This window comes from Macaca nemestrina, chromosome 9 (genome assembly GCF_043159975.1).
Source record: "Macaca nemestrina isolate mMacNem1 chromosome 9, mMacNem.hap1, whole genome shotgun sequence".
NCBI classification, from domain to species: domain Eukaryota; kingdom Metazoa; phylum Chordata; class Mammalia; order Primates; family Cercopithecidae; genus Macaca; species Macaca nemestrina.
The window spans coordinates 121371167-121397148 of NC_092133.1; the positions used below are offsets into that span (position 1 = coordinate 121371167).

At 43.6% G+C, this 25982-nt stretch overlaps 2 protein-coding genes across 4 annotated transcripts in view; both read left to right on the forward strand.

Annotated features, from left to right (window-relative positions):
- The window catches only part of LOC105480038 (phosphatidylinositol-5-phosphate 4-kinase type 2 alpha), a 177162-nt gene extending 152440 nt beyond the window's left edge, over positions 1–24722 (forward strand). For all 3 annotated transcript variants that reach the window (XM_011738478.2, XM_011738476.3, XM_071070392.1), the window contains 4 exons: positions 9930–10043; positions 18240–18483; positions 20171–20274; positions 22525–24722. In XM_011738478.2, the coding sequence (XP_011736780.1) occupies positions 9930–10043; positions 18240–18483; positions 20171–20274; positions 22525–22605 (543 nt within the window). In that variant the 3' untranslated portion in view covers positions 22606–24722. The remainder of the gene's footprint in view (positions 1–9929; positions 10044–18239; positions 18484–20170; positions 20275–22524) is intronic.
- LOC139356279 (uncharacterized) lies at positions 796–9923 on the forward strand. Its single transcript, XM_071069780.1, is given in 4 exon segments — positions 796–885; positions 4850–4945; positions 5470–5677; positions 5680–9923. Coding segments are annotated over 4 exon segments (885 nt in total). The 3' UTR covers positions 6171–9923.
- Positions 24723–25982: the final 1260 nt, after the last annotated feature.

Consider the following 25982-nt stretch of genomic DNA (forward strand, 5'->3'; position numbering starts at 1 on the left):
CTTCTTTCTGAAACCCATTTGAAAGAAAACAGCTGCCCTGCAATTGGCATTTGTGTAACTATATTGGCAATAATCATTGTTGACACTTTGATAATGGGCTACAAAAAGCCGCCTTGTCGATTCTCAGGCACTGTGAATTGCACCAGCAATTAAGTGACTGTCACCGTCTCCGACATTTTACCTATTACCAACTGAGGGTTTGAGAGGATTAATCATTAATACCCTTACATCTAAAAATGCTTTTCGAAACCAGTGTTCAGCATTTCTTTTGTGGTCTTTAAATTGTAACAGATTATAATTAATTACTACCTCTATCTGGTCATCTGGGCTGCCGTTGAAGCGAGGTGGCCAGGGTGGCGGGCTCCCCAAACGTGACACAAAAGCACAGCAGTGTATCCTTCTGGAAATCTTTATTTGCCGCTCAGCTAAGAAGTGCCTCCTTTTCCACTGTGGGCGGATCATCGGTTAAAGGGGGGTTGTCAAGCTTTTTAGGCCCTCAATTCAGCTAATGCTTTAACCGCCTTCTGTAAAATTCCTTTTCTTCCGAGATGGAAGGGAATCATTCCCCTTTGCCAGCCAGTGTTAGTTATGGACACCAATCCTACTACCCAAAGTGCAGGGGAAAGTTGCCCATTAGGGCAGAAGCAGGGCTTCTTTCTCAGACCTTAAAGGCAGCACCACTAACATCCACCTTCTGGACCAGAGACAGTTTATAAAAGGGAGATTCGGGTGAAGGACTCCAAACAGAGGGTTAGGGGAGCTGAGTCCCAGCCCTGGGGGCACAGGACTGCATTAATGGGGTTTGAGTATAGGTCATCTGACTTTGTCCTCATTTGTAAAATTAAAGGATTTGCCTGCATCATTGGTCCTCATGCTTTAGTGTTGGTGAGAATCTCTTGTTTCAAATGAAGCTTTCCTGGATCTTCCTTCAGAGATGTGGTTCAGCAGTTGGCCCCACTTGGAGAAGTCCTGGCCTGACCATGACTAACATCATCTCTGTTGCAGATATATGTAGATTAAGGTGATTGCTATGATTGATAGGGAAAAAAATGTTCTGTTCAGCAGATATAGATAAGAACCCCCCATGTAAACCGTGAGGGGTGTTCTGGGAATGAAGTTTTAAAGCTTCATTTAGAATTTTTCTTAACTGGTAAGAATGGCACGTGACAAAAAGAGGATCACATGCAGTGACTCTTGTGAACACTTTCCAGATTTTCACTCAGATGACAGCATTAAAGTCCTCAGGGCTTTATGACTTATGGCTTATGGTGCTGTATCAGCTCTCATTTGCCTCAGATTAATTTTTATGTCACTGGAATGAAATCAACTCAGAGTATCCCAAGCACACGTGGAGCAGTGCTGTTAGATATGGGAATGTTTTTAAGCTAACAACTCTTAGTTGGTTCTAGAAAAAGTTGGGGTGGAGAGAAGACTTCTAAAATTTAGCATGTGGTCTGAATTTAAGCCAGGCTGCTACAGATGTATAATTCTTAATTAAATAGTGATCTTTAATATGTTAGTTTAACATATTAGAATTAAACCAGAAATCTAGAGGAGTCAGCAAACTCCTTGAGTGTTCAGCCTTTGACATTTCTTAGATTATCACCATAGACATCTGCGCACCAGAATCTTCTGTTAAAACTGGAACAAACCCATCCTGTAGGTCCTATTTGGTAGGTCTTGTATGCAGTTCAGCTGTCATATCCCAGTTTGCAGAGGAAGACCAAACCGTCACCTTTGACATCACCACATAGAGTTGTGGTCATAAAATATGACAGTATTAAAAAAGGAATAAATTTCACCTTTTACATATTAGCCTGAGGGAAAATTGCCAACAGCTAGGTTTTGCCAGCCCTCACAGTTGTAACTTACAAAATTACAATAGCGCTTCTCCAGTTTTGCGCGGCTTGCTTACAGCACTGTTTCACAAGTATGTTGAGGTATATTTTCTTTCCACATTCATACATAAACAGATTCAAAATAAAAATTATAAAATGTTCACATCTGGATATTAGTCACAGATGTGCACATTCTCACTGTTTTCACTGTGAAAATTAGAAGTTATTAATGACCTCTTAGATCATTTCTCAAACCATGAACTTGTATAGACATTCTACTTATGTAGTTAAAGAAGGTTGGTATATGTACTATTTGTGCAAAACCACCCTTTTTCTATGCTACTTCTGTATGAACTTTCTCCGTATCCACTAATTTGCCTTTTCATGTATCAAATTTGTGGCTTCGATGTTCCAAGAAGCAGAACTGATTTTATTATAAATTCCTAGCATCTCTTATTACCCCAAAATTGATACCACATATGATGTTATTCCATCAAATTATTTTTATCCTAGCTCTAACATAAGGATTACCTAAAATTCCTCCCCTTATAGAAATACTTGTGCATTATGTTTTCAGTTCCACAGATTCTGATTTTTATGAAGATTTTTGCAAGCACAGCGAAAGGGGTTTTATTTTTTGCAAGTTTATTTTCATTTGGGTGAGCTTGGAATAACAAGTAAATCAGGAACACAAGCAGTTCTAATATAAAACAATAATTGCTACGTATTTTTTATGTTGAGCATTCAGCTCTGAGTGTCACAGTAACAGCGCATCAAAAGGACACCCGGCAGCAGTCTTTGACATTGAGGCTTACAATTAGACTTAAAAAATAAATAAATAGGTTGTCAAATGAGCATATCGAACAAAAAATTCATTTCATTCTGAAATACGAGTCCTTTAATCACAGAGTACTATGGTATGTATTATCCCTTGCATTAAAACCTAGTGCCAAAATCCTGTTTGCATTAGACACTCAAGTGTGACTGGCTGCATTTCTTCTTCCCAGTAAGGTTTCCATCCAGACTGAAATGAAAATTTGGCTCTATATTATAAAGATTCTTGCTCTGTGCGTTTTAGGTTCATGTATTTTCTATTTCCAGTTATTAATGGCCATTTACCCCGTACAGTTCTCTCTTCTTGTATAATTAAAGTTTAGAATGATCATTCAAAATCCAATGATACTTTAGTTTGAAACATAACTTTAAACAGAACTCAAATTATAGTTTGAAATCTGTGATTTTTAAAAATTTTTGTCATCTAAAAGATAGTTTTTTAAAAAATCTCACTAAAATAAAATTTCATATAACTTCTGGCTTTACTAAACCTTAAAATACCCAATATTGCTAAACTCCGTATGAATGACAGCATTTATACATGAAATCACGGAACCTAATGAAATAAGCACATATATACATACACAAATGAGTTAATTCCCACTCGAAACAAATAAGCATTTAAATCCTTTTGGTAAACACATTGTTTTGGTTTTGGTTTTGGAGATTCTGCAAATGTTCTTAGTCATTTGGAATTTTTAAGCATAGAAGTAGTAAATAAGTAATATTAAGCAGGAATTTTTTAGGTGTTGCTTTTTAGCTCCTTTTTAGCAGTTCTGGGAAGCAAACAGTGCTGCATCTCCTTTGCTCTCGTGGAATTCTGTAATTTCTATACCACAGGTCTCTGCTAAAAGGCGGCCTGTGTTTAGAAATTCTAAAAATGAGGGCTCTAAACTTGATAACTGTCCTGATACGTTTTCCCTTTTTTAATCCCAACCCTGTGGCCAAATCTGTCCTTAGAGATCATTTATATCTTTTATTGAACCCTAGGGAACAAGTAATTCTGTCGAGAGGCTTTTATACACTGAAAGCCTTACGCATGTGTTGGTTATCTTCAGGCTGTGACTCAGCCAAGTGTGCATCTCACTTCTCACCTTCATGTTGTGTCTTAATGACACACAAACTATTTTTGACCATGACCTGTATTATCACACAGTGTGTTTCTTACTGTTGACTTACAGTAGACTTGCTGAGGCCTGTGATGCTGTGCTTTAAAAGCCAAAAACTTTTCAAAATGAGGAAGAAATGTCTGTAATAAATGTATTATATATACACAAATGTTTATAATAAATTTTCTTTTTACAACTCATAGCAAGCTAAATGTTCCCAGTGAGTTCACTGCTCCCTAGGAGTGAGTTCACTGTTCCCTAGTATTTTGGTTATATTTTCTGGCTACTAAGATTTCAGCTTGTGGATTTTTGCTTTAGGTCAGCAAAAGAGCATGCACTAAATTACCCACTATTATAATGTGCTCACTAAGAAAAACTAACCCATGGAAAATTAAGGTAAGACAAAAGTCAGCAAATTGTTGTCTTTGGCCAGATATGTAAAATCATTACATCTTATTTCATATATTGAATAAATATCATCAATTGCAGATTATTTCTTCAGGAATTTAACCAGTCCAATTTTTATTGTAAGATAGGATCATTTTACTCTCATTTGGGTTTCAGTTTTAAAAAAGGTCTTTTCAGTGAGGTTTCTTACTAGGAATAGCTTTTGCAGGTGATCACAGAGGTTTTTCTAGCCAGGAGAATTCACAATTGAGGTTTGCAAAGCAGAGTAGGGAACTAGAGCCACCAAGGCAGGGAGGTCAGCCTCGGGCCGTGTCACCTTTGATGCATCCTGTCTCATGTACCCTGTGTGTTCCGCGTGTGTCCTGTGTAGTGAAATGAAATATTAACCTTGCACTCATGTATGGTATGTTTGTCTGCAGTGCGCAGTAACGAAAGTGTCTTCCAAATTTGAAGGCAGTATGTAGATAATTCATGTGACATGTTTGTAACTAGCAGATAAAACCTAAAAACCAAGGAAATTTTAAATATCGTTTAAATCAAGCTTATCCAACCTGCAGCTCACGGGCTGCGTGGGACCAGGACAGCTTTGAATGCGGCCCAATACAAATCCGTAAACTTTCTTAAAACGTGAGTTTTTTTGTGATTTTTTTTTTTTTTTAGGCTCATCAGCTCTCATTAGTGTTCATTGATTTTATGTGTGGCCCAAGACGATTCTTCCAGTGTGGCCCAGGGAAGCCAAAAGATTGGACACCCCAGGTTTAGATTACTGACATCATAAATTGGTTTTTTTTTAATCATCCGGGTATCAACTAGAAGATATCCTAAGTTTAAAGACCCTATTTTATTAGAAAGTTGGGAAAGAAGAAACAAACATAGCAAGTTGTTGTTGCCAGGCACTATGTGCTTTGTGTCATTTGATTTACACACTAACCCTATTACGTAGGTGCAGTATTATTAATTTCCCGTTATATAATTAAGGAAACTGAGGTTTGGGCAGATAAAGCAACTGGCCCAGAACATCACAGCTAGTATTAAAATGTTAAATATGCCAATATAGTTTTTAAAAAAAAAATCTTGCTCTGGATTGATCAGCGATGAGCTTTTTCTAGATCCATAAGCCTTACTTGAGAACGTGACTAGCATGTAACAACGTTTGTGTATAACACACTGTGGCAGGCACCATTTTGGCCTTTTTACATGTGTGAACTCATGCAATCCTCACAACCCTATGTTTGCAGATCCCCTTTTAAAGATGGAAAACCAAACCACAGAGAGGTTAGGTAACTTGCCAGAGTCACATAGCTAATAATTGGAGTTGCAGAGCTACAACCCAGGCAGCCTGGATCCAGTGTGTTCTCATAACCACGGGCTTCATTCTTTCTCCTACATGGAAACCTGAGCCATGCCAAATCGACCTGGGGTCGGGCATCACCCCACATGACAGCGAAGGGCTCATTTTATCCGAACGGGAAGCAGGACAGCCAGGCTGCAGGGGAACAGTGTCCCTCTGCTGATGCCTGTGGCTGTGTTTGTGCATTTACACATCACATTAGCGGAGATGAATGCCAGTTGGAATCCAACCCACCACAGCAGATTACCTCATGCAAGAGAGAAAACAGTCCTGCCTATGCTAGCCTGGCTCTGCGCTGGCCTGTATTGACTCACGGGGCCTCAGCTGGCCAGGGCCTTGGGGCAGCTCTGGGGCCCCCCACTCGGGCAGGAGTCCCAGCTCAGGACTGGACACACGGAGGAGGATGGGGTGGGGAAGAGTAGTTCCCTCCCATACCCTCGACCCCTCCCAGCAAGTACAGAGAGTCGTACAGCAATCGCCCCGCCTTACTTAGAGGCTCTGATCTCCACAAAACTGGCCAGGGCTGAATTCAGAACAAATAAAGACTCGGCCTGCCGCCACTTCAGAAAGGTTGCTGACCGCTGGCTGGAAGCCGGCCTGGGAGAGTCCACAGCTAAGAAGCATTTCTGAGCTGTCTTTAGTTAACCCTGGGGGTTTCCTCCACCCTCTGGCTGTTTCTGCACTGAACTAGAAAAGATATCAAAGACACTCATTAAAGAACCAGACCCAGTGACTACAAGCTTGGAAAACTCGAAGTGCAAATAATCCAGTGTTTAAAAGCAAAGGGTAGAATCTGTTGCTACATTAAGCTGTCGCTGCCCACAGTTAATTTTCTGCTGCTCTGCAGACGTCATCTTTGTAGGCAGTTTTACACCAAGAGTTTATTAAGTTCATTAAATCATAGTATAGTTTTCCACATTTTAAAAAAAAGATGTTTCTAATATGAGCACTGCTCATTATCAGAGGGATATATTGAAATTTTAAAAAGCTAAGCAGTAAGATTTTCTTGAGAGTGAATCATTGTCAGGTGACTTAACCTTTGTTATCTTTTTGTAGTTGTTGTTTGTTTTTGTTTTTGAGATAGAGTCTTCCTATGTCACCCAGGCCAGAGTGCAGTGGCGCAATCATGGCTCTCTGCAACCTTGACCTCCCAGACTCAGGCGATTCTCCTACCTCAGCCTCCCAAGTAGCTGGGATGACAGGCACACGCCACCATGCCTGTCTCATATGTTTCATTACTTTTTTGTAGAGATGGAGTCTCACTATGTTAGCCAGACTGGTCTTGAACTTCTGGACTCCAGTGAACCTCCTGTCTCAGACTCCCAGCATGCTGAGATTGCAGGTGCGAGCTGCCATGCCTAGCCTATCTTGTTCTTAATAAAAACAGTTAAACTTTTGTTAAAGAAAAAAAAAAAAAAAAGCCTTTCACCCTGTAATAGCCATTTTAAATCCGTGCGCTTTGTTACATGCCCACAGTGATGGTGATGGGGGTGGTGACGGTGATTACAAGCACCACTCACTATTTGAATCTGTCACATGGTTTCTGGTTGAGTTCTCAGCACAACTCTACCTCAGCAGAATGGCTGAAGTTCCCATCTCAGCTCATCACTCCGCAAACTGGGAGACCTTAGTTAAATTGCATAATCTCAGTTTCCTTGAACGTAAAACGCGAATAAGAATAATAGTTAAGGTTGTTGCAAAGACTAAAGGTAGATGACAGATGTGAATAAAATGGCACACACGAAGTGCTAAGCAGGGTGCCTAAGACGGCTGCAAGTGGCAGCGGCGCTGTTTTCCCCCTTCTGCATCTATGGAAACAGGCTGGAGAGGTCCGGGAACCTGGCCCCTGGCCCCTGGCAAGCAAGGGGTGGAACCAGGATTGCAACCTCAGGATTCATGACCCCAAAACCTTCATGCCCCGAGCACTCTGTCTTGCAGCAAGCATTTGGAAGGTTGATATCTATAGACTAGTGTTAGATTCCATGCTGGCAGCTGCCCTGCCGGGACCCGCCTTTGCCTCTTGATCCTTTCAATAAGCCCTTAAGTCTTTTAGCCAATCTGGGTGCCCTTTTTTGAACTTGATCCAATCTAAATACGTCCCTAGTGCCTGTGAAATTCACAAGTCAGCTTAGTCACAGAGTACAGGGTGTCCAGAGTTTTATGAGGCAGGATTATACTTTCCCTGTCACATGAGGTAATTCTGCTGGGGTGAACCTGAAGTGGCATTCATCTTCATTAATGTGACTTGTGTTACAAACACACATCCAGCGTGTAATTTACTGCCTTGTCTGGGGTCTGTCATCTCTGCCTTCAGATTTCTCACATTTATACAAGACCAGAAAAAACACCCTCTACCCTTCTTTTCTTACACATATAAAATGAGTTGTGGAATTGAGGCAGATAATCCTTAACACCCCCACCCACACACCTCCCATCGCCAACACATAATGACACAGAAAAATACCCAAGGTGTCTGCTTGGAAAATTACGATCCTTCTCCATCTCCTGTTTTTGTGTGTAGGTCTGGCTTCAACCCTTTTTTCTAACGTGCTTACAATTTTCTATTTTGGGCAGTGTTTGTCTTCTCATTGCCCTCTGAGTTTTGTTAAACCTCAGAACCTTGCATTTCATTCTTGGTGAAACTTCATTATGTTTACAGTTCTAATAGGAGAGAAACCTTGTAATCTAGTGTGATGAGCTCAAACATTTAATATTGCGCAGTCTTCACATTCGAGGTTTGTGGGAGTGAGGGGTGCGTGTATTGCCTTATTTTAAAATTATTAATGACAGACTTAGGGGGTTAGTCTAGCAGGCGCATCGTAAAATTTTGTGAAGAATGGCATTGCGTTTTCATGTCTTAAAAGACTCAACTCAGCATAAAAGTGTTTGAAATTATATTATCCTCCCCCGGAATGTTAGTATTTATCTTTACATCTCACGTACACATCCTGCTTTATTTTCTACCTACTCGCTTTCATATCATTCTCCCATATGAGATTACAAACTCCTTTACAGCAGAAATTGTGGCCATTCATGTTTGTGTCTTTGTACTTGACTCACTCAGTAACTGCTTATTGAATCTAATCTTGACATTTCTGGGCCTTGCTGTACCTGCTTTGTAAGGATAATTCTATTTGGCTTATAAAGATTGTGGTTTTATCTAATTCAAAGTTGCAAAACTGTTAAAACTTTCTCAAAGTTAGTAGCCAAAGTGACTCATTTAGAAATGCATAGTTTATTTACATATGTGTGGGTGTAAATAGGTGTGACTATGTTTACATGCATGTCTATACTTTATAAATAAGAGGGGAAGTGAGCAGTTCGAGCATGTGAAAGGTTCAGGAGATGGACCCAGGGAGCGTTCTTTCGTTGCTCTGAATAAGGAGGGAGGAGGAACAGTGCCGGAGCCAGGAAGGAAAGCATGTTGTTTCCTTGGATTATTTTGTTTTCATTTGGTTCACACCTACGGAAAAGAGGACCCTTCCAGATTCATCAACATACAGGGAAAGGCAGTGCATGACATTGGATTCTTTCTGCTGAAATAAACAAGCTATGGTTAGCTGAAAGGGGTGGGAGATTTGGAGCTCGTACTGAATGCAGGTTGTACAAAGTTAAATAGAATAATCCACAGTTTTGAAACTATATGCCTATATTCTGTTTGCTGCAATACAAGCTACAGTGTTTTCTGCTCATGACCCATGTTTTAATAGTCGCCCATTGCTTTGTGTTGGTTGGTATAAGTGCAGTTTACTTGTTAGCTCACCCTTTTGTTCATTTGTAAAAGGTAGAACTCTCATCTTAATACGTTTATGTTAAGAGAAGACCTTTTTTCTTTGATACTGTCCAAATGAGAAGAGAATTTCCTTCTTGGAGTGGTGAACAGGAAGGCTGGGAAGGGCAGATGGCTAACCTCGGACCACATGTTCTCTGTGGTGCAGAAAGTAGATATGATTATGGATGGGGCTGTTCTGAGACAAGATATGTTATTTGTAATGTGAGCCAAGCAACGGCTACCCAAAGGTGGGAGGAGGGATGGAGTTGTTCCTGGGAAAATATTCCAAGAATACAAATTCTATACCTAGAAGACTTCTTGTAAGAAAGTGAATCTAAGAAAGCAGTCAGGTTCGTTCCTCTGAAAAACATGAAATGTGTTACAAAAAGCCTTATAATATGGAGTCTGCCTGACCCCCACCCCACTGCTCCGGGGAATGCGTCCAGAGGTTGCAGCTCACTGGCGCCCCCCGGTGGTAATCAGGTTTTCTCCTATTTTATTGTTTGGTTAAGACCCCTGTGGTGGTGAACGAGGCAAACCTCAATGTCCAGGGTTGGAAGGTGTTTGTGGTTTTTTTAGGTTTTATTCAAGCTTCTTTGTCATTCTTTTTCTCATAGGCCAAAGAACTGCCAACTCTGAAAGATAATGATTTCATTAATGAAGGCCAAAAGATTTATATTGATGACAACAACAAGAAGGTCTTCCTGGAAAAACTAAAGAAGGATGTTGAGGTAAGAACAGTCAGTGTAGAGGCCATACTAATTGTATAAATATCAGCCCTGTTGGTTTTTAGAAGCTTTTTAAACCATCTATTTAAATCTGCAATCAAGGCAAAAACCTATATACTCTAAAGTCAGACACCAAAGTGTCTCGTGTTACATGATCTGGTTTAAAGCAAACACATGCCAGTTCAGCAGCCCTCTCATTTAGGCACCAAACACAAGCAAGCACCTGCTGTCATGTGCTGGGAATCCCCGGCCCCAGGCCCCTGTATTCTGTATTGGAATGGCCCATGAAGACTGACCTGCCCACACCAGCCAGTTTGGGAGGGGCCAGGGGAGTACTAGACTCTGTGTCAACCAGCAGAGCATCTCAAAAACAAATGTTCAGTCACTATTAGAGTCTTGGCACTTTCCCCTCTAAAACACATGTCAGTGCTGGTAAACATAGCCTGGATCACTTAATGCTTTCTTATCTCCACCAGTCACCACGAACCATGTCATGAGGCCCCAGTGAGGCCCCTTACACATCGTGGGACTAGCACAGAGGCAGCTTGGGACAGTAGGTCATAGGGGACAGTGGAGAGACATAAAACAGTGTCCAAGGGGCTTTAGTCCATAATGATGGAGTTTTGCTTTAAAACACTGTTCTAAACATTTAAAATGTACCTTTTCCTGTCATTTAGTTTATGATAAAGGCATTGCAGCTTTTCCATTGGATTTGCTCATTTAAGTCTTTTATAAATAAATCCAGGGAAAAAGATTATTTTCTTGGACTTCGTTGAGTTACAAAACAATGCAGTGGGAATTAGAATTTAGGCAGCTACTAAACTAAGGTTTTCTTAGCTCTTGCTTTCATTCATTTATGTACACTTCCCGGCACACCAGTACAGGGCTGCTACTTAGAGGCTTTGTGGGAAGATTGTCTTTTTCATGTCATTAAACAAAAAAAAGAAAAGAAAAGAAAGAAAATGACTAAAGCCAAAGAGAATGACTGTCATACATTTGTATTTCCCATGAAGGCAGAAGCAGTATAATTTCTTTTTACTCTTCTAACAGTTCTTTTTATTACAAGAAACTCAGACTAAGTTATTAATACTTAATATTTTTAGACCATAAATAAGTTTAATAAATTTTTTTTCATTATTTTAACCTTTATGGTATACACACTTGGATTAGAACCTATATGTTCGTTATTTGTGAAGGGTATAAGCATCTACTTTTTTGTTGCCATTGTTTTTAGAGACAAGGTCTTGCTGTGTTGGCCAGGCTAGAGTGCAGTGGCATGAGCATAGCTCACTGCAGCCTTGAACTCCCAGCTCAGGCAATCCTCCCACCTCAGCCGCCATAGTAACTGGGACTCCAGGCGTGCACCACAGTGCCTGGCTAATTTTTGAATTTTTTTTTTTTGGTAGAAACAGGGTCTCGCTATGTTGCACAGGCTGGTCTTGAACTCCTGGCCTCAAGCAATCCTCTCACCTCAGCCTCCCAAAGTGCTGGGATTACAGGCATGAGCCACTGTGCTTAGCCTATAAGCATCTACTTCAAACAGAGATACAAGTGTTTGGTTTTCTCTTGTAACATTTTCCTCCAGTCTTTCATTAAGGAATGTTTTGTTTTCCTCAGTTGTCAGTGGTTATTAATAAAATGTATTAGTTAAGCATTTCCCCCTTGCTTTGGGATCTATTTGATCCAACTGATAAGTGTCCTTAGTAAATATACTCTTTTGGGTTTTTATTGATTAATCAGCAAATCTTTGATACTGACAAGAATATTGTTTTAGCGATTATGGTAAGTAGCCATTAGGCTTATCTGTGACCTATCAAACATTTTTTTTTCCGTTGGCAGTATATCACTATGATATTTAGACTCCAGAAATAATGTAACTCAAGCAGTTTAAATTTATAGTTGAATTACAGAAGGATCCTCTTAGCTCTTTTGTTGTCTCTAATAATACCATTGATTAGAGGACTCATAGCCTAATCCCATACATGGCTCAAGCACTTAGCTGTTTCATTGAAATGGAGGCAGGTATAAAACATTCTTTCATTTAAAAATATTCTCAATAGCTGATAAGTGCCTTTAGTTTTGAAATTAATGCAGAACCATCATTAAATTTTTAAGCAGGTAATTATGGTGAAGTAGCTTGACATCTGATCTTGATAATGAGGCTAGAATTTAATTGAGTTTCCTTTTTCCTTCAGTTCCATGCTTTCTAATTTAGCTAACTGACCCGCTGGAGTTTCATTACAGTTTTGTTGTTGTTGTTACTCTTTTTCCTTAATGCCTCAAGTAGGAGATCTGAGTGTATTACAGCTCAAAAAATCTAGATTTTAGGAAAACTAGTTTTCATATGAGATTCTAGTTGCTGTTTTTCTATCATTGAAGCCCGTTCTGTTCCTGTGCCATGCTGGGTACTTGCATCCACATAGCTTTGCACGTAACTAAACACATGTGAGTCTTTGCGCGCATGCGTACACACACACAAATTGGTGTATGAGGAGTGACAAGCACTTTTTCCTTCTGCCTTGTGTTTTGTCAACTCTGATCACGGCCCTCAAGAATCAGCCCTGGTCTCTCCTCTCATTGACTCACATGATGCAAAACTGCTGTCCCTCTGTGGCATCCAGGAGTACCCATCGCAGGGCACTTCAGCTGTCCGAGGTTTATAGCCCCCCATCCATGGAGATGGGTAAGAGGGGATAGGGTGGTGGGAGTAGTGGGATGGGCGGCACCATTTATGGAGCACATCAAGCCCAAGTCCTTCCCATGCAGTCAGTGTTACTTGTCATTCTCAAAACAGCCCCTTGACAGTGGTCCTGCCCCTACCCTAGTTTGATGAATGAGAAAGCCGAGCCCAGAGACGGTATGTAATTTGCTCAAAGGCACAAAGCTTCTAAATTCAGACTGGGGCATCAGGCCCTCAGAAGGCACAGTACTTAACTACTTTGACATAAACACAAGTTAAAAATACTTGTGAGAGCACAGTGGAGGCTTTGTTTTCTGATAATGGCTCCAAAGGAGTATTATAATTTTTAACAAGTGGTAAGATACAACTGTTAAACAGGGTTGACTGGCATTTTAATTCTACTTCACAGATATGTTGGGAGATGGTGATGTGGTAGAACACAGTGTGTTAGTATAAATAAATCAACTGGAAACCATTGTGAGGATAATCTTAGACTCGCAAAGATCTTGAGGAAGATTCTAGCTCAAAGATTTGTCACAGCAAGGAATCAATTATTAAGGAATTAGATGAGAAGGGATATTCTGGAGGGAAAAAAGAGGCAGATCTGAGGTCTAGCAGGTGGTTTGTGAGAAGCTGGAAAGGAAGAAAAGCAGGGGACCTAAAGACTGAAAAATCTTCACACTTTGAAATCTTCTGTTCTTAAAAAATAAAGAACAAATATATTGTGTTCTTGCAGTGAGCCGGAAGCTGACCCCACAGTGAAGCCCGCACTCCCTTTCTGTCTTCTCTCTCCATCCGCACGCTTCCAGCCCACAGCTTTCTCTAACAAAAATCTCGGATTTATTGCCACACTTCATTCACTGTACCTCAGATCAGATTTAAAATAAAATTTGAGGCCAGGTGTGGTTGCTCATGCCTGTAATCCCAGCACTTTGGGAGGCTGAGGCAGGAGGATCGATTAAGCCCAGGAGTTTGAGACCAGCCTGGGCAACAGGCTTTTTGTAGAGACCCCATGTCTACAAACAGTTGTAAAAATTAGCCAGATATGGTGGTTCATGCTTGTGGTCCTAGCTACTAGGGAAGCTGAAGCAGGAGGATCCCTTGAGTCCAAGAGTTTGAGGCTTCAGTGAGCCATGATCACACCACTGCACTCCAGCCTGGGTGACAGAACCAGACCCTGTCTCAAAAAGAAATTTAAGATGTGAAGATCAGAGCTCATGAATTAACGGACTTTTCCATATGGTTCTTTTTCCCCCGGTCCACAAACTGAAACCTGTTTAAATTTGAAATCTTGATATTAAGAAGACTTCTACCATAATCAAAACAACATTGACAGTTATAAATCACAGCTTCCGTTATTTTGTGCAAGGCACCATATTCTTTCTCTCAGCTTCATTATCTTAATTCTTCCCCACCCCTGTGAGGTGAGTGGCATTGTCCCATTTTAAAGTCAGAATGACTGAAGATCCAGGAGGCAAACTCGTCAAGCGTGGAGCTAGCGAGAGGCCGAATCAGACTTGCTCTTTGCTTCTTGAATGGGCCTCCCTTGTCAGCATGGCCTGTCCTTTTCACCACTGTGCCATACTTGGTTTTTCCCATTTCCACCTCAGTCTCAGAGATTTGAAAACATGAATAATAATCCCAGCACTTTGGAAGGCCAAGGCAGGGGAATCACTTGAGGCCAGGTGTTCAGACCATCCTGGACAACATAGCAAGATTCTGTCTCCCCCACACCCACAAAAAAATTAACTGGGCATGGTGGTGCACCTCTGTAATCCAGCTCCTCAGGAGTCTGAGGCGGGAGGATCCCTTGAGCCCAGGAGTTCAAGGCTACAGTGATCTGTGATCACACCACTGTACTCCAGCCTGGGCAACAGAGCAAGATCCCATCTCTTAAACAAAAAGAAAACATGTGCAATACCCATTGCGACTGCAATTTCCTCAGTCTTCTTGGGTGCCTTAGAACAGCTTCTTACCTAAAGATACAGTTTTCATCACTGAGCTTCTTACCTAGAGATACATTTTTCATCACTGATGGTTTTTGGGTTGTGCTAGGAGTTGACTGCACCTTTATTTCTTCCTCACTGGAAGATGAGAATAAGCAGTCTGACCACAGGCCTGAGGCCCAGGAAAATTACTCTGGGCTGCCCAGTGTGGCGAGGAGCCCAGATGGGGTGCCAGGGGAGGCTGAGCCCTGAAGGCTCACCATGGTGAGTGCGGCTGGTCAATCCCAGTTGTCCCCTTCCCTCCCTGCCCTTTGGCAAATTAATCGCAGACAGCCCCGACTTCTGTAACTAAAACACACTTGAAGGTCAGCCCGTAGACCTTCCTCTTAAGGGAAGCGTATTAAATGGTCGCCTTGCGCTTCCTTCCGAGAGATGTTGCCTCATGCAGCCTCAGAAAGGTTTTCTGTTGTTGCTTTGTTGTTTGTATTTGCCTTTAGTAGTTATTTCCTGGTGGAAGCAGGTTGGGGACAGTTAGGGAGAGCTGGGGGGACAGATAGGGATAAAGTAGCAGGCAGCCTATTCTCTTGTCCAACAAGTGCCGCATACTTTCCTGAGCCCTCTGCCTGCTGGGAGTCGGGAATGCAGTGAAAGCCAAAACTTTAGAGCCCCTTTTGAGAGGCTGCCTTGCTTGGGAAAGAGAGAAGTTTTCAAATACTCCAGCAAAATGAATGTGCAACGAGGCCATGTGCCACTGGGGAGGGAGTGTACGGTGCCCTAAACACCCAGACTCCGGGGCTGTGCTGCTCTGTGTGGTGCCCTGCCGCTAGGCCTGAAGGCACAGGAGGAAGTACCTGCCCACAGGGAAGAAGCCCAGGAAGCGGGCAGAGCAGGGCTCAAGTGGGCTCCAGATGTGGATGGGGCCAAGCTATCCAGGCCTCCTGGACCATGTGAGTTTTGTTTGTGCCCCGTGAGAAACGTGGCACTATGGAAATGTCTTAAGCAGAACAGGATGTGATCAGGTTCACATTTTGAAAACTTGTGCCCTTTGCAGAGGACTGGAGGGGAGGTTGAGGCACCAGTCAGCCTTTGCCACTTCACAGGGACCTTCCAAGCACCCAGAGGGAGCAGGGATGGGCAGGAGGGGGGGCCTCTTCCCTGTCACTGCTCAAGCTGAGCAAGGCCTGGCCTGGCTCCAGAGAGGCTTCCAGGTGTAGGGAGGGAGGCCAGGGAAGCCGTAGATCCAGGGAGCAGAGCCAGGCACCATGCTAGGCTTGGGAGGGGCAGCGGAGGTGGCGAAGGAGACCCTGGCCTAGTCCTCCAGGAGCCCAGAGGCCTTGGAACAACAGGGCAGGGAGAAGTGGGCCCACCATGAGTGCCCCCCCCACACACCCCTCAAGCGTTGGAGAAGACTGGGTACTTACGCTGCAGTATTTTCCAAATAGGCTTCTGAAACCCCAGGCCCACAGGGCATTCTGACGGGGACGGGGAAGCAGGTTCCATGATCACAGCGGTGCCAGGCGTGCTGCTGCTGACCACCTAACCGGTTGTCCAGAGACCCACAGCGCCGAGTCACGTGTGGAGGGCCTCCTCCGATGCCAGCTGATTTTAACTCATTACCTTCCTCCTAGGGTTGCGAAAGGAGAGGGGAAAGCTGCTTTCAGGCAGCCTCCAGAAGTAGCTGATACAGAGCAGAGAGTGCGGGCTCAGAACGGGCCCTGAATTCACCCCTCCTTGGATTTGAATCCTTGCACTCTCGTCCAGCTGCTGAATCTGGCTGCTGTCTCACACGGAGAGCCTGCCCCCTGCCTTGGATCTTGTCACCTGTCTCTATACCCTGGAGTGCCCAGTTCTCTTCCAATCCACAGGCCCATATACAGCGGAGCTGTACCCGAGACCCAGCTCCCTGGCTGGCTTCACCGCGCTGGTGGAGGACTCAAGTGAGCCTTCCACCACTGCAGATTTCTCCCCACAGCCTGGCAGCTGCCGAGATTCTAGAGCAGGATGCTGGAAAGGAATCTGGCAGAGGGAGGTGCAAGTGGAAAGTTGGTTCTCATGTTTACTGTAATGGGGGAGTTTGGGGAAAGGCCAGGGGGATGAGCGGTGGCTTCCTCTCCTCTCTGGGACCCAGAAAGCTGAACGCAGGAGCCCCATGCTGTTTCCACGAGGGGTTTGCCTCTCTTTTTAAACAAACAGGTCTCTCCCACTTTGCTTAAATATTTGAGTGTAAGATTTGTGTAATTTCTATTTTCTGAGCTCGGAACAAATGGGGAAGATGTAGCTGGCCCCGGGGGGATTCCTGGTGGGAAGGCTGCAAAGTGGGAGCTCTGGCCAGTTTGCGGGGCTGAGCGTGATGCTGGCTGATGGAGAATTGCAGGCACTGGGAACCAGCTGGAGAGTGGGACAGACCTGTGCCCAGGGGTCCTCTCCTCATCTATAAGGAATCAGGGCTTCTCATTCAGTTTCGAGACAAAACTCCTTCCCAGCAGGCTGAGGAGAAATGGCTCTGCGGGGCTCAACAAATTGATTTCATTTTTAGCCAGAACTTCAAGACCTGTGATTTTCTCTGCTTGCCCTTTGCATGAGGACATTTGCTTCCTAAATTCTATCAGCGTAGCCCAGAGGCTGCTCAGCCACTCTGCATTCCCTAGTGAGGTGGCGCTGAGTCCTTCCAGAGCCAGGACCGTGAACCTTCTTGGACCCCGAGCCCAAGGTCACAGTGGAACAGGACCCTGTGCAGAGCCAGCCAGCCACGGGGCCAGGGGAGCCAGTTGGGTCCAGCCCACAGACGGGCTGCCACTGTTTTCAGTCAGCATAACCGTCCACATTTTATGGCATTATTGGAACGTTGTGCTGAAGGTCTCAAATCAGAAAAGGGAAACAAAAAGAAATCGTGATCTGAAAAGTCAAAAAAGAACTGGGCAGACAGGAGTAGCCAAACACACGAGCTGGGTCTTGCCCCCACATTATGTTGTAGCCGCGGCTGGAGGAGGAGAGGGAGGACAGGAATCCTGGGTGTGTGGGGCCTGGTGGAAAGCACCTTGTAGACCCGGACAGGACTGCATTGCTCACTAGAGGTGGACACAGTGCCTTTGCTTTTACTTATTTGCAACAGCGTAATGATCGCTTCCGCAGCCGCAGAGCGTGCTGAATTCCAAGGTGCTTTCCCGAACCACAGCAAGAGACTCCGCTGGAAGCTACTTGGGAGGTGCCTGGGTTTCCCCCTTAGCCTGTCTTAATTGTTGGAAGGAACTTGCTCTCCCTCCCAGTCTCTCTCTGCATCTCTCACTGGTCATGCTTCCTGCTCTCTGGTGAAACCCAGCCACCCTGTGATAGATCCATGCCTCTCCGCCTCCAGTGTGGCATTCCAGGGAAAATGGCCCGAGCTCTGAGCCAGCCTGAAGTGTGAGGCTCCACTCCGGAGTGTAAGAACATCCATAAAGGAGGCACCGGGCGCCTCTGCTGCCCCACCCTGCAGCCTTCCCTCTGGGTGTCACCCGAGCTTGTCTCCTTTTTTTAAACGTTGACTTTTATGTTTAAGGTGTGGCTGACTGACCCTGTCTCCTCTGTCCCCAGTTTCTGGCCCAGCTGAAGCTCATGGACTATAGTCTGCTGGTGGGAATTCACGATGTGGAGAGAGCTGAACAGGAGGAAGTGGAGTGTGAGGAGAACGACGGGGAGGAGGAGGGTGAGAGCGACGGCACCCACCCGGTGGGGACCCCCCCAGATAGCCCCGGGAATACACTGAACAGCTCACCACCCCTGGCTCCCGGGGAGTTCGATCCGAACATCGACGTCTATGGAATTAAGTGCCATGAAAGTAAGTTTGATTACTGTGGACCCTTTTTCATGTGAAGTGGTTTGACTTTGGCCTTGTCATCTACCAGGAATCACTACCCCAGTTATGAGGGTGCTGTCCGGCAGCACTCATCCTCCAAACTCCAAAGAAATGGATTTGAGGACAAGAATATGTTAAAGGTAACCGTGATCTCAGTGATGAAACATAAGGCAATTGGACCTTTGAATTCTGTGATGTTGAGGGAAACAGCAAAACCACAAACTATACTATACATATACAACACACCTGTACATATGCACATACACACTGGCATACAACACATGTTCATATGCACCCATACACAAACACCAGAAATGCTTTAAAATACTAATACATTTTTGCTTAGTTATCTTTTTTATCTAAGTCAAAAGCATCATGAATCTAAGGAACACACATGTGGTCCTCTGTGACCCTTAGGTTGTCCTCTTGTCATCACCACCAGCGCGCTCCCTCTCAGGGATGTGAAGGGTGTGTGAAGCTGGGCCGTGTGTGTGGGGTGGGAATCTGATTTGCTGCCTAGACTGGCTCTGCTGTCCTCCCCAGTTGGCAGGCCTGTGGCCTCTTCCCTAGAGTCAGATAAATCTTAATCCACCGTATCCAGGTGATTGGGTGCACCAGTTATTTGAATATTACATCCTACCTTAGCAACTTATCCATGACAAAACCAAAATATTTTCGTGATAGGATAAAAACAGTTTCTTGTTTTTTGAATAATAAAAACTGTGGCTCATCGGTTTTTTGTTTTTTATCTCAAATGGCATATCAGCTGAGGATGTGAGTTCTGTTTTGTTCTGTTTCTGTTTTGCTCACCAAAATGTTTTCTTCAACACAGAAAATTAGTCAAATGTACTTTTCTTACTGTTCATATTTTTGGAAATGGATAGAAAATAGACATTGTAGCTGGGCGCAGTGACTCACACCTGTAATCCCAGCACTCTGGGAGGCCACGGCAGGCAGATCACCTGTGGTCAGGAGTTTGAGACCAGCCTGACCTACATGGAGAAACCTCGTCTCTACTAAAAATACAAAATTAGCCGGACATAGTGGTGCATGCCTGTAATCCCAGCTACTCGGGAGGCTGAGGCAGGAGAATCACTTGAACTCAGGAGGCAGAGGTTGCTGTGAGCCGAGATCGTGCCATTGCACTCCAGCCTGGGCAACAAGAGCAAAACTCGGTCTCAAAAAAAGAAAAAAGAAAATAGACATTGGAGTAGATGTATGCCTTTATCCAGTTCTGATACTATATTCAATGAGAATTATGAACAGTACATCAAATGGTAGAAAAGCATTAATGCACATAATTAGTTCTTCTTGTTTTATAGGGTATTTTTAAATAGCATATTTCTTCACACCAAAGCAATACACAATCATTAAAGAAAATGCAAATTAATAATAAAAAAAGACTCCGTTCCACCGTTGGCTCTCCACTGTTGCTATGATGTTTTTAGTTGTTATTGTTTTTAAATTGGAGGGGGACTGGGTCAGAGAGGCAAGCTGTCTGTTTAGTCAGGATATGCAGGAGTGGTATGGAGTTTGTCTGTGGACTCCTTCCATCCGCCTTCCGCTGAATCCCCTCCTTCCAGCCTCACTTCTCCTTCCCTCCCTCAGCAGCGATGCTGGCCCTGGTGGTGTCACATGTCCCACAGTCATTGCTCTCCTGTCTCTGCAGACTCGCCTAGGAAGGAGGTGTACTTCATGGCAATTATTGACATCCTTACTCATTATGATGCAAAAAAGAAAGCTGCCCATGCTGCAAAAACTGTTAAACATGGCGTGAGTATCTCCATTTTGTTTCCTCGTCTCCCTCTCCTGACTCCTCTGTGTGGCCTGTAACTCAGGGATCACTCCTTTCTGCCACTGAGCTGCTTTCTACTGAGCCATTCAAAGCCCTTTAGTGACACTTGTTCCCTGGGGGCAAGTCATGTTCTGAGCATAAGACGCAGAATCCGCAAATGCTCACTGCTCACCCCTGGTCTTACCACAGCTCCCTGTGGCTTGCAGCGAGTCACTTAAACACGAACATCTCTTCTTTTTACACGTGGGGGACACTGACAGGCATGCGCATCACTAGGATGTCATACAAATTATTTTTGTTTGAAAAATGTTCCAGAGACAAAAGTGCGCAAGAATATAATGCAGTGTTTTAATATGAAATGTTCAAACCTGAAGCATGATTGTCTGCTTAAGACACTTCCAAAGTATACAGGATTCTATTTTTCTCACAGTGAGTTGTATTTTTCCACTACAGAAATCTTTTGAGTGCAAGATCAAAGTTGCATAATATTAATTACTCACCTTTAATGTGCTTGATGGGAATTTTCACTGCTCTAGCCATATGTTAAGCTATTGAATCCCCCATGAGAAGCCTATGAAAGAGATACTAGTGTACCTGCTTTTGTTAGTTGGAGAAACTGAGGAAGACAGCTTCAGGAGTAACTTGCCAGGGCCTCATACTAGGAAATGGTAGGGATGGGATTCCTCCCGAGGACCAGCCCCCGCTGCTCTGTGTTCATGCTCATCCCCTTACCTTGCCTGCAGACCCCTCCTGCCTGGCCGAACTTTACAGCTCGCCGAGTTCTTGCTTGTATTGCAGGATGCCATCTTTGTTTTGCAGAGGTCCTGAAAGCCATAGAGCCCACCCCACACAGATGAATGTATGCCCTGGTTTGTTGGCCCTGGAAGGAGAGGTGCTTCCCACAGACTGTGTAGAGCTAACCAAGATTCGCCAGAACCAAAAACTCACTTGAAACCTCTTCTTTTCTATTTTAAAACAGAAATCAGCCTAACACCGTATTCTATTTGCCAAAGAAGTATTTCAGTCACCTTGTCAATAGCTATGGTATTCCTGCTGTATGCAGAGCACGTCAGTAAGCAAGGGTGCCTGGTGGCTTCCACCCAACAGAAACTTTTGAGTGCCCTTTTTAAACAAATGTCTGTACCAGGTGCACTACCCCATTCCCTCATTCTGAGGCCAGTTCAGGAGGCTGAGGGAAGGGTCTTCAGAAGGTGGAGTGTATCCTAGCCAATATGGTTCCACATTCATCCCCCTATAAGCCACCAGTTTGCCTCCATAGTGTGACACATGGCATAAAATCACAGGTAGTTTACAAGAAGAAAATATTACTCTCAGCAAAGGAACGCTGTGTTAAGCTGCTGTTGGGGACCATTCCCTGCCTTGGAGCCTGGGCTCCTCCATGCAGCCCAGGCCTGGAAATATTACAAGTTCCCCCGTGAACATGGGTGTCTGAAAACAGCACCTGCTCACTTAGCAAAACTCTGATCTTGCCCTTTGCAGCCCAGGAAACTGGCCAGTGGCTCCCTTGAGTGTGCTGGCCTGCACCTTGCATCTCATAATGGAAAAATCCCCCACTGGGCTTCTGCAAGGGGCCAGGCTTGCTGGCTCTCTGCAGGGGGAGCAGTGGCACCCCGTGTGCTGCTGCAGAGGGAAGCCATCACCTGGTTATGGTGCAGGGAATGGGCTGGGGGCGGCTGTCCCGGAACCTGTGGCTGCTGCGGTTGCCCCTCATGTCTGAGCACTGAGCTGGACGCCTCTGTCCGAAACCAAGGGGGTCCTGGAGAAATAATGTGGCTTTAAGTCATTGTCATTAAGGTTTCCCTTTCGCCAAATGTTGATGTCATTCTCAAGGTGGCTCCCGTCTGCCTTCCTGAAACGTATAATGTATCGTTTCCGTGGCTTCTGAACAGTTCCACTGTTTGACAGTAGCATCCCGAACGTGGCCCATTTGATTTTTTTGTGAGTTGCAACAGCCCCGGTGTGTGTGGTAGCATCTGGTGCTCCTGTCGCCCTTTGTCTCATTTGCTAACACAGATTCCTAAGAACCTTGATTATTCAACCACAAGCGCCAAGATATTTTGAGTGATGTTTTTCAGAGCAGAGACTGCATGGGTTTGAAACTTACTTGCTGTATATTCAGCTGCCGTTGGAAATAGCTGTAGATATTGAGTAATAATTTGGGGAAATCAAATATTATATCAGTATTTCCTTTCTTAAAAACTGCCCAGGCTGGCGCGGAGATCTCCACCGTGAACCCAGAACAGTATTCAAAGCGCTTTTTGGACTTTATTGGCCACATCTTGACGTAACCTCCTGCGCTGCCTCGGACGGACATGAACATGAGATGGACAGAGGTGGCTTCAGTGTAAGAAAAATGAAAACCAAACTCAGTGAAGTACTCATCTTGCAGGAAGCAAACCTCCTTGTTTACATCTTCAGGCCAAGATGACTGATTTGGGGGCTACTCGCTTTACAGCTACCTGATTTTCCCAGCATCGTTCTAGCTATTTCTGACTTTGTGTATATGTGTGGGGGGTGTGAGTGTGTGCGCATTTTAAAAGTCATAAATTAAAACAGATCCACTTTGGTCAGAATGAGTGAACAAGTGAACACACGTGTTGGGGAGGGGAGAAGGAAGTGCATGTCAGGCACCCGTGTTGGCATCACGCGACAAACTGTGGATCAGTTTTGGTTTTTTTTTTGTTTTTTTTTTTTTTTTGAGTTGAAAGATGTGAGACAGTATTCAGAATAATGAAGATAATAATGATTATTATAATAATGATGATTCCAAGGAAAAAACCTACAGCGAATGTTCCACTTCTACCCCGCACGCAAACACTCCCTAACACTGGTAACCTGAGCCCCCAGCACTGGACGGAAGAATGCTGGCGTCTCCGTGTGTACTGGTTCAGGGTTCTGGCCCCAGCCTTGTCAGGACCCCCTGGTGTTCAGAGCCCCCACCCCTCCAACAAGCAGCTGATGCCCCAGTGATTCTCTATACATTTTTCACCTCGGCCAATATGTCCAGGAAAACTGCTTACTTCTCTTTTCTTGCCTGGAGCATTCATTGTTACACCCTTACTTTGCAATATAGGAATTAATGCTACAAAATAAAGTAAAGCTTACCTGAAAAGTGCATAGTTTGGGGCAATGGTATCTACATCTCCCACTGTGGGAAACCAGCAAAGCATCAAAACTCCGAATTCTCCGTTACCGAATGCAGATCTGAATTATAAGATGTTTATGTTTGACTATTGTTTCAACAGTGGGATTTTGTTATGAATTATCCCTTTAACTGAAACCCTCAGTTTTACTGTTTACATTATTAGGAAAACAGGGATATCTTTTGAATCTAAAAATTTGATGTACAGCGTGTGATTTTTGAAGTTTACATGTAAAGTCACTTAACAGTGTAGGTGAAATAATGTTTGTCATATTTTGAGACATCCTGAAGTCATGTTTTTATGTGAGTGTTTTATTCAAAGTACACGGTAGACAGTCTTTCACAATAAAAGGAAAAGGTTTTTTTTTTCCTCCAAATGTACATTTATCAACCTAATGATTTTTTTAAAAAGAGATTTCACCCCAGTCTGGTTTATGTAAGTTCATTGCCCTAAACTGTGCTGTTTTTAATCAAGTTATAGATTTCCAACCTAGATCATGTATCTACCAACTCTCCTGCATTTTCCAAAAGGCGTTGAGCTTAAATATTAATCTTGCTTAGAGTAGGTTATCCACTTATATGCTGCGCTACGGCCGTGCCTTTGAAACTCCTTGTTTAAAACATGATATGATTTTTGTGGGCAGTTTCAGAAAAGAAAAAAAAAATCTACCCTTTAATTCTTACTTGCAACTCAACACATCTCCCTGCCGTACTGCCTTTTCCAGGAACTTTACTTCAGGGCTCTCCCGATTGCAGCTGTGCCCAGTGTATGTGGATCTCGTTCAGTCTTTGGAAGCTAGCGGTCATGCCCTCCCCGTACTGTCTACTGATTCTACATAGATTTGTTATCCTCAGCAGACAATGTTAACACCACTGTAACAGTGTACAAATTCGTATTTTATGTATTTAAAGTAATCCATACTGTGATTTGGTTTTTCCCTGCACTGTTCATTCTGGCATCAGATGAGTTTTTGTGTTCTGAAGTCCTGTTGTGGTTGACCCGAGACTACAGCCGTGAGACCCTGAAGTAAAGATAAGGTACACATACATTATTGGAGTAACTATTTCCTTGGGGCCAATCTGTATATGCTTTTAGAAGTTTACAGAATGCTTTTATTTTTGTCTATAACAGTCTGTCATTTATTTCTGTTGATAAACTATTTGGACAGAGTGAGGACGTTTGCCCTGTTATCTCCTAGTGCTAACAATACACTCTAGTCATGAACCGGGCTTTACAAATAAAGCACTTTTGATGACTCACAAGATGAATCCTTTGTTCCTCTGTCCCAATTGTGTCTGTCTGTTCCAAACACATTTTAAATACTCGGTCCTGACAGTGTCTTTAGCTAATCCTTGAGGAAATAAAAATGGAATTGTATCTTTTTAGTTTCTAGAGCCTTGCCTTCCGTTTGGGAATTGCCAGTAATAACAGAGTTTCACAACACAATCGACTTTGTTGCAAGATGAACAAGTAGAGGAAAAGAATCTCTTCCATGATATCCTATAAAGTCATATGTTTTGTTTTTAGGTTTCATACACCTTAGTTCTATGTGTGTCAGCATTTTTTTGAAACTTCCTTGGGATACCATTGATGGATAGGAGACTTACGGCATTCCACTTGGTGCCAGGTTCACACAGACAGTTTGTCTACAGCACTTGCTTTGATAACTCATTTTTCTTCTAATGCAACTGATGCCAACCCCCGGGCCATGGACTGGTACCGGTCCATGGCCTGTTAGAAACCTGGCTGCACAGCAGGAGGTGAAGCTGGCCCGCATTACCGCCTGTGTTCCACCTCTTTCAGATTAGCAGCAGCATTAGATTCTCATAGGAGCGCTGAACCCTATAGTGAACAGCACATGCGAGGAATCTAGGTTGAGCACTCCTTATGTGAATCTAACTAATGTCTGATGACCTGAGGTGGAACAGTTTCTTTCCAAAACCATCCCCCCCAGCCCCCTGCCAGTCCATGGAAAAACTGTCTTCCACAAAACCAGCCCCTAGCGCCAAAAAGATTGGGGAACACTGTATTGGAGAATAATTTGAGCATAATGCACTTTTCACATTGCTTGTGTGCCCTTTGGTCTGCAAGGAACATTAGGTGAACTGAACTGAGCTGTGTAGGGAAACACAACACACCCACACTTCAGATTATCTCCAGCACCTCACTTCACTGCACGTGATTTGTTACACTCATTCGTATCTGGAGTTACACATTTCCACCTGACATCAGATCACCTGTCTCCTCTTTACAATAACCCAAGAGCCACCATCCTTCTGATGCCCACAGCCACAGGTATGCCTTACATCCTTTTCAAGGTAACTTGCCCTATTTTAGTATTTTATATATTTCCTGACCAGTTAGCGTTTTTATAATTGTGCTACTGTTTTTATTAGATTTCTTTCTCTTTTCAGTGTGTGACTCATTACATTTTGGGATGTTGTGGCCCTAGTCTCATTTTTCCCAGAAGTTCTGTGATTTCCATTGTGCAGCTTTGCCTAACCGTGATTTCTAGGAACATA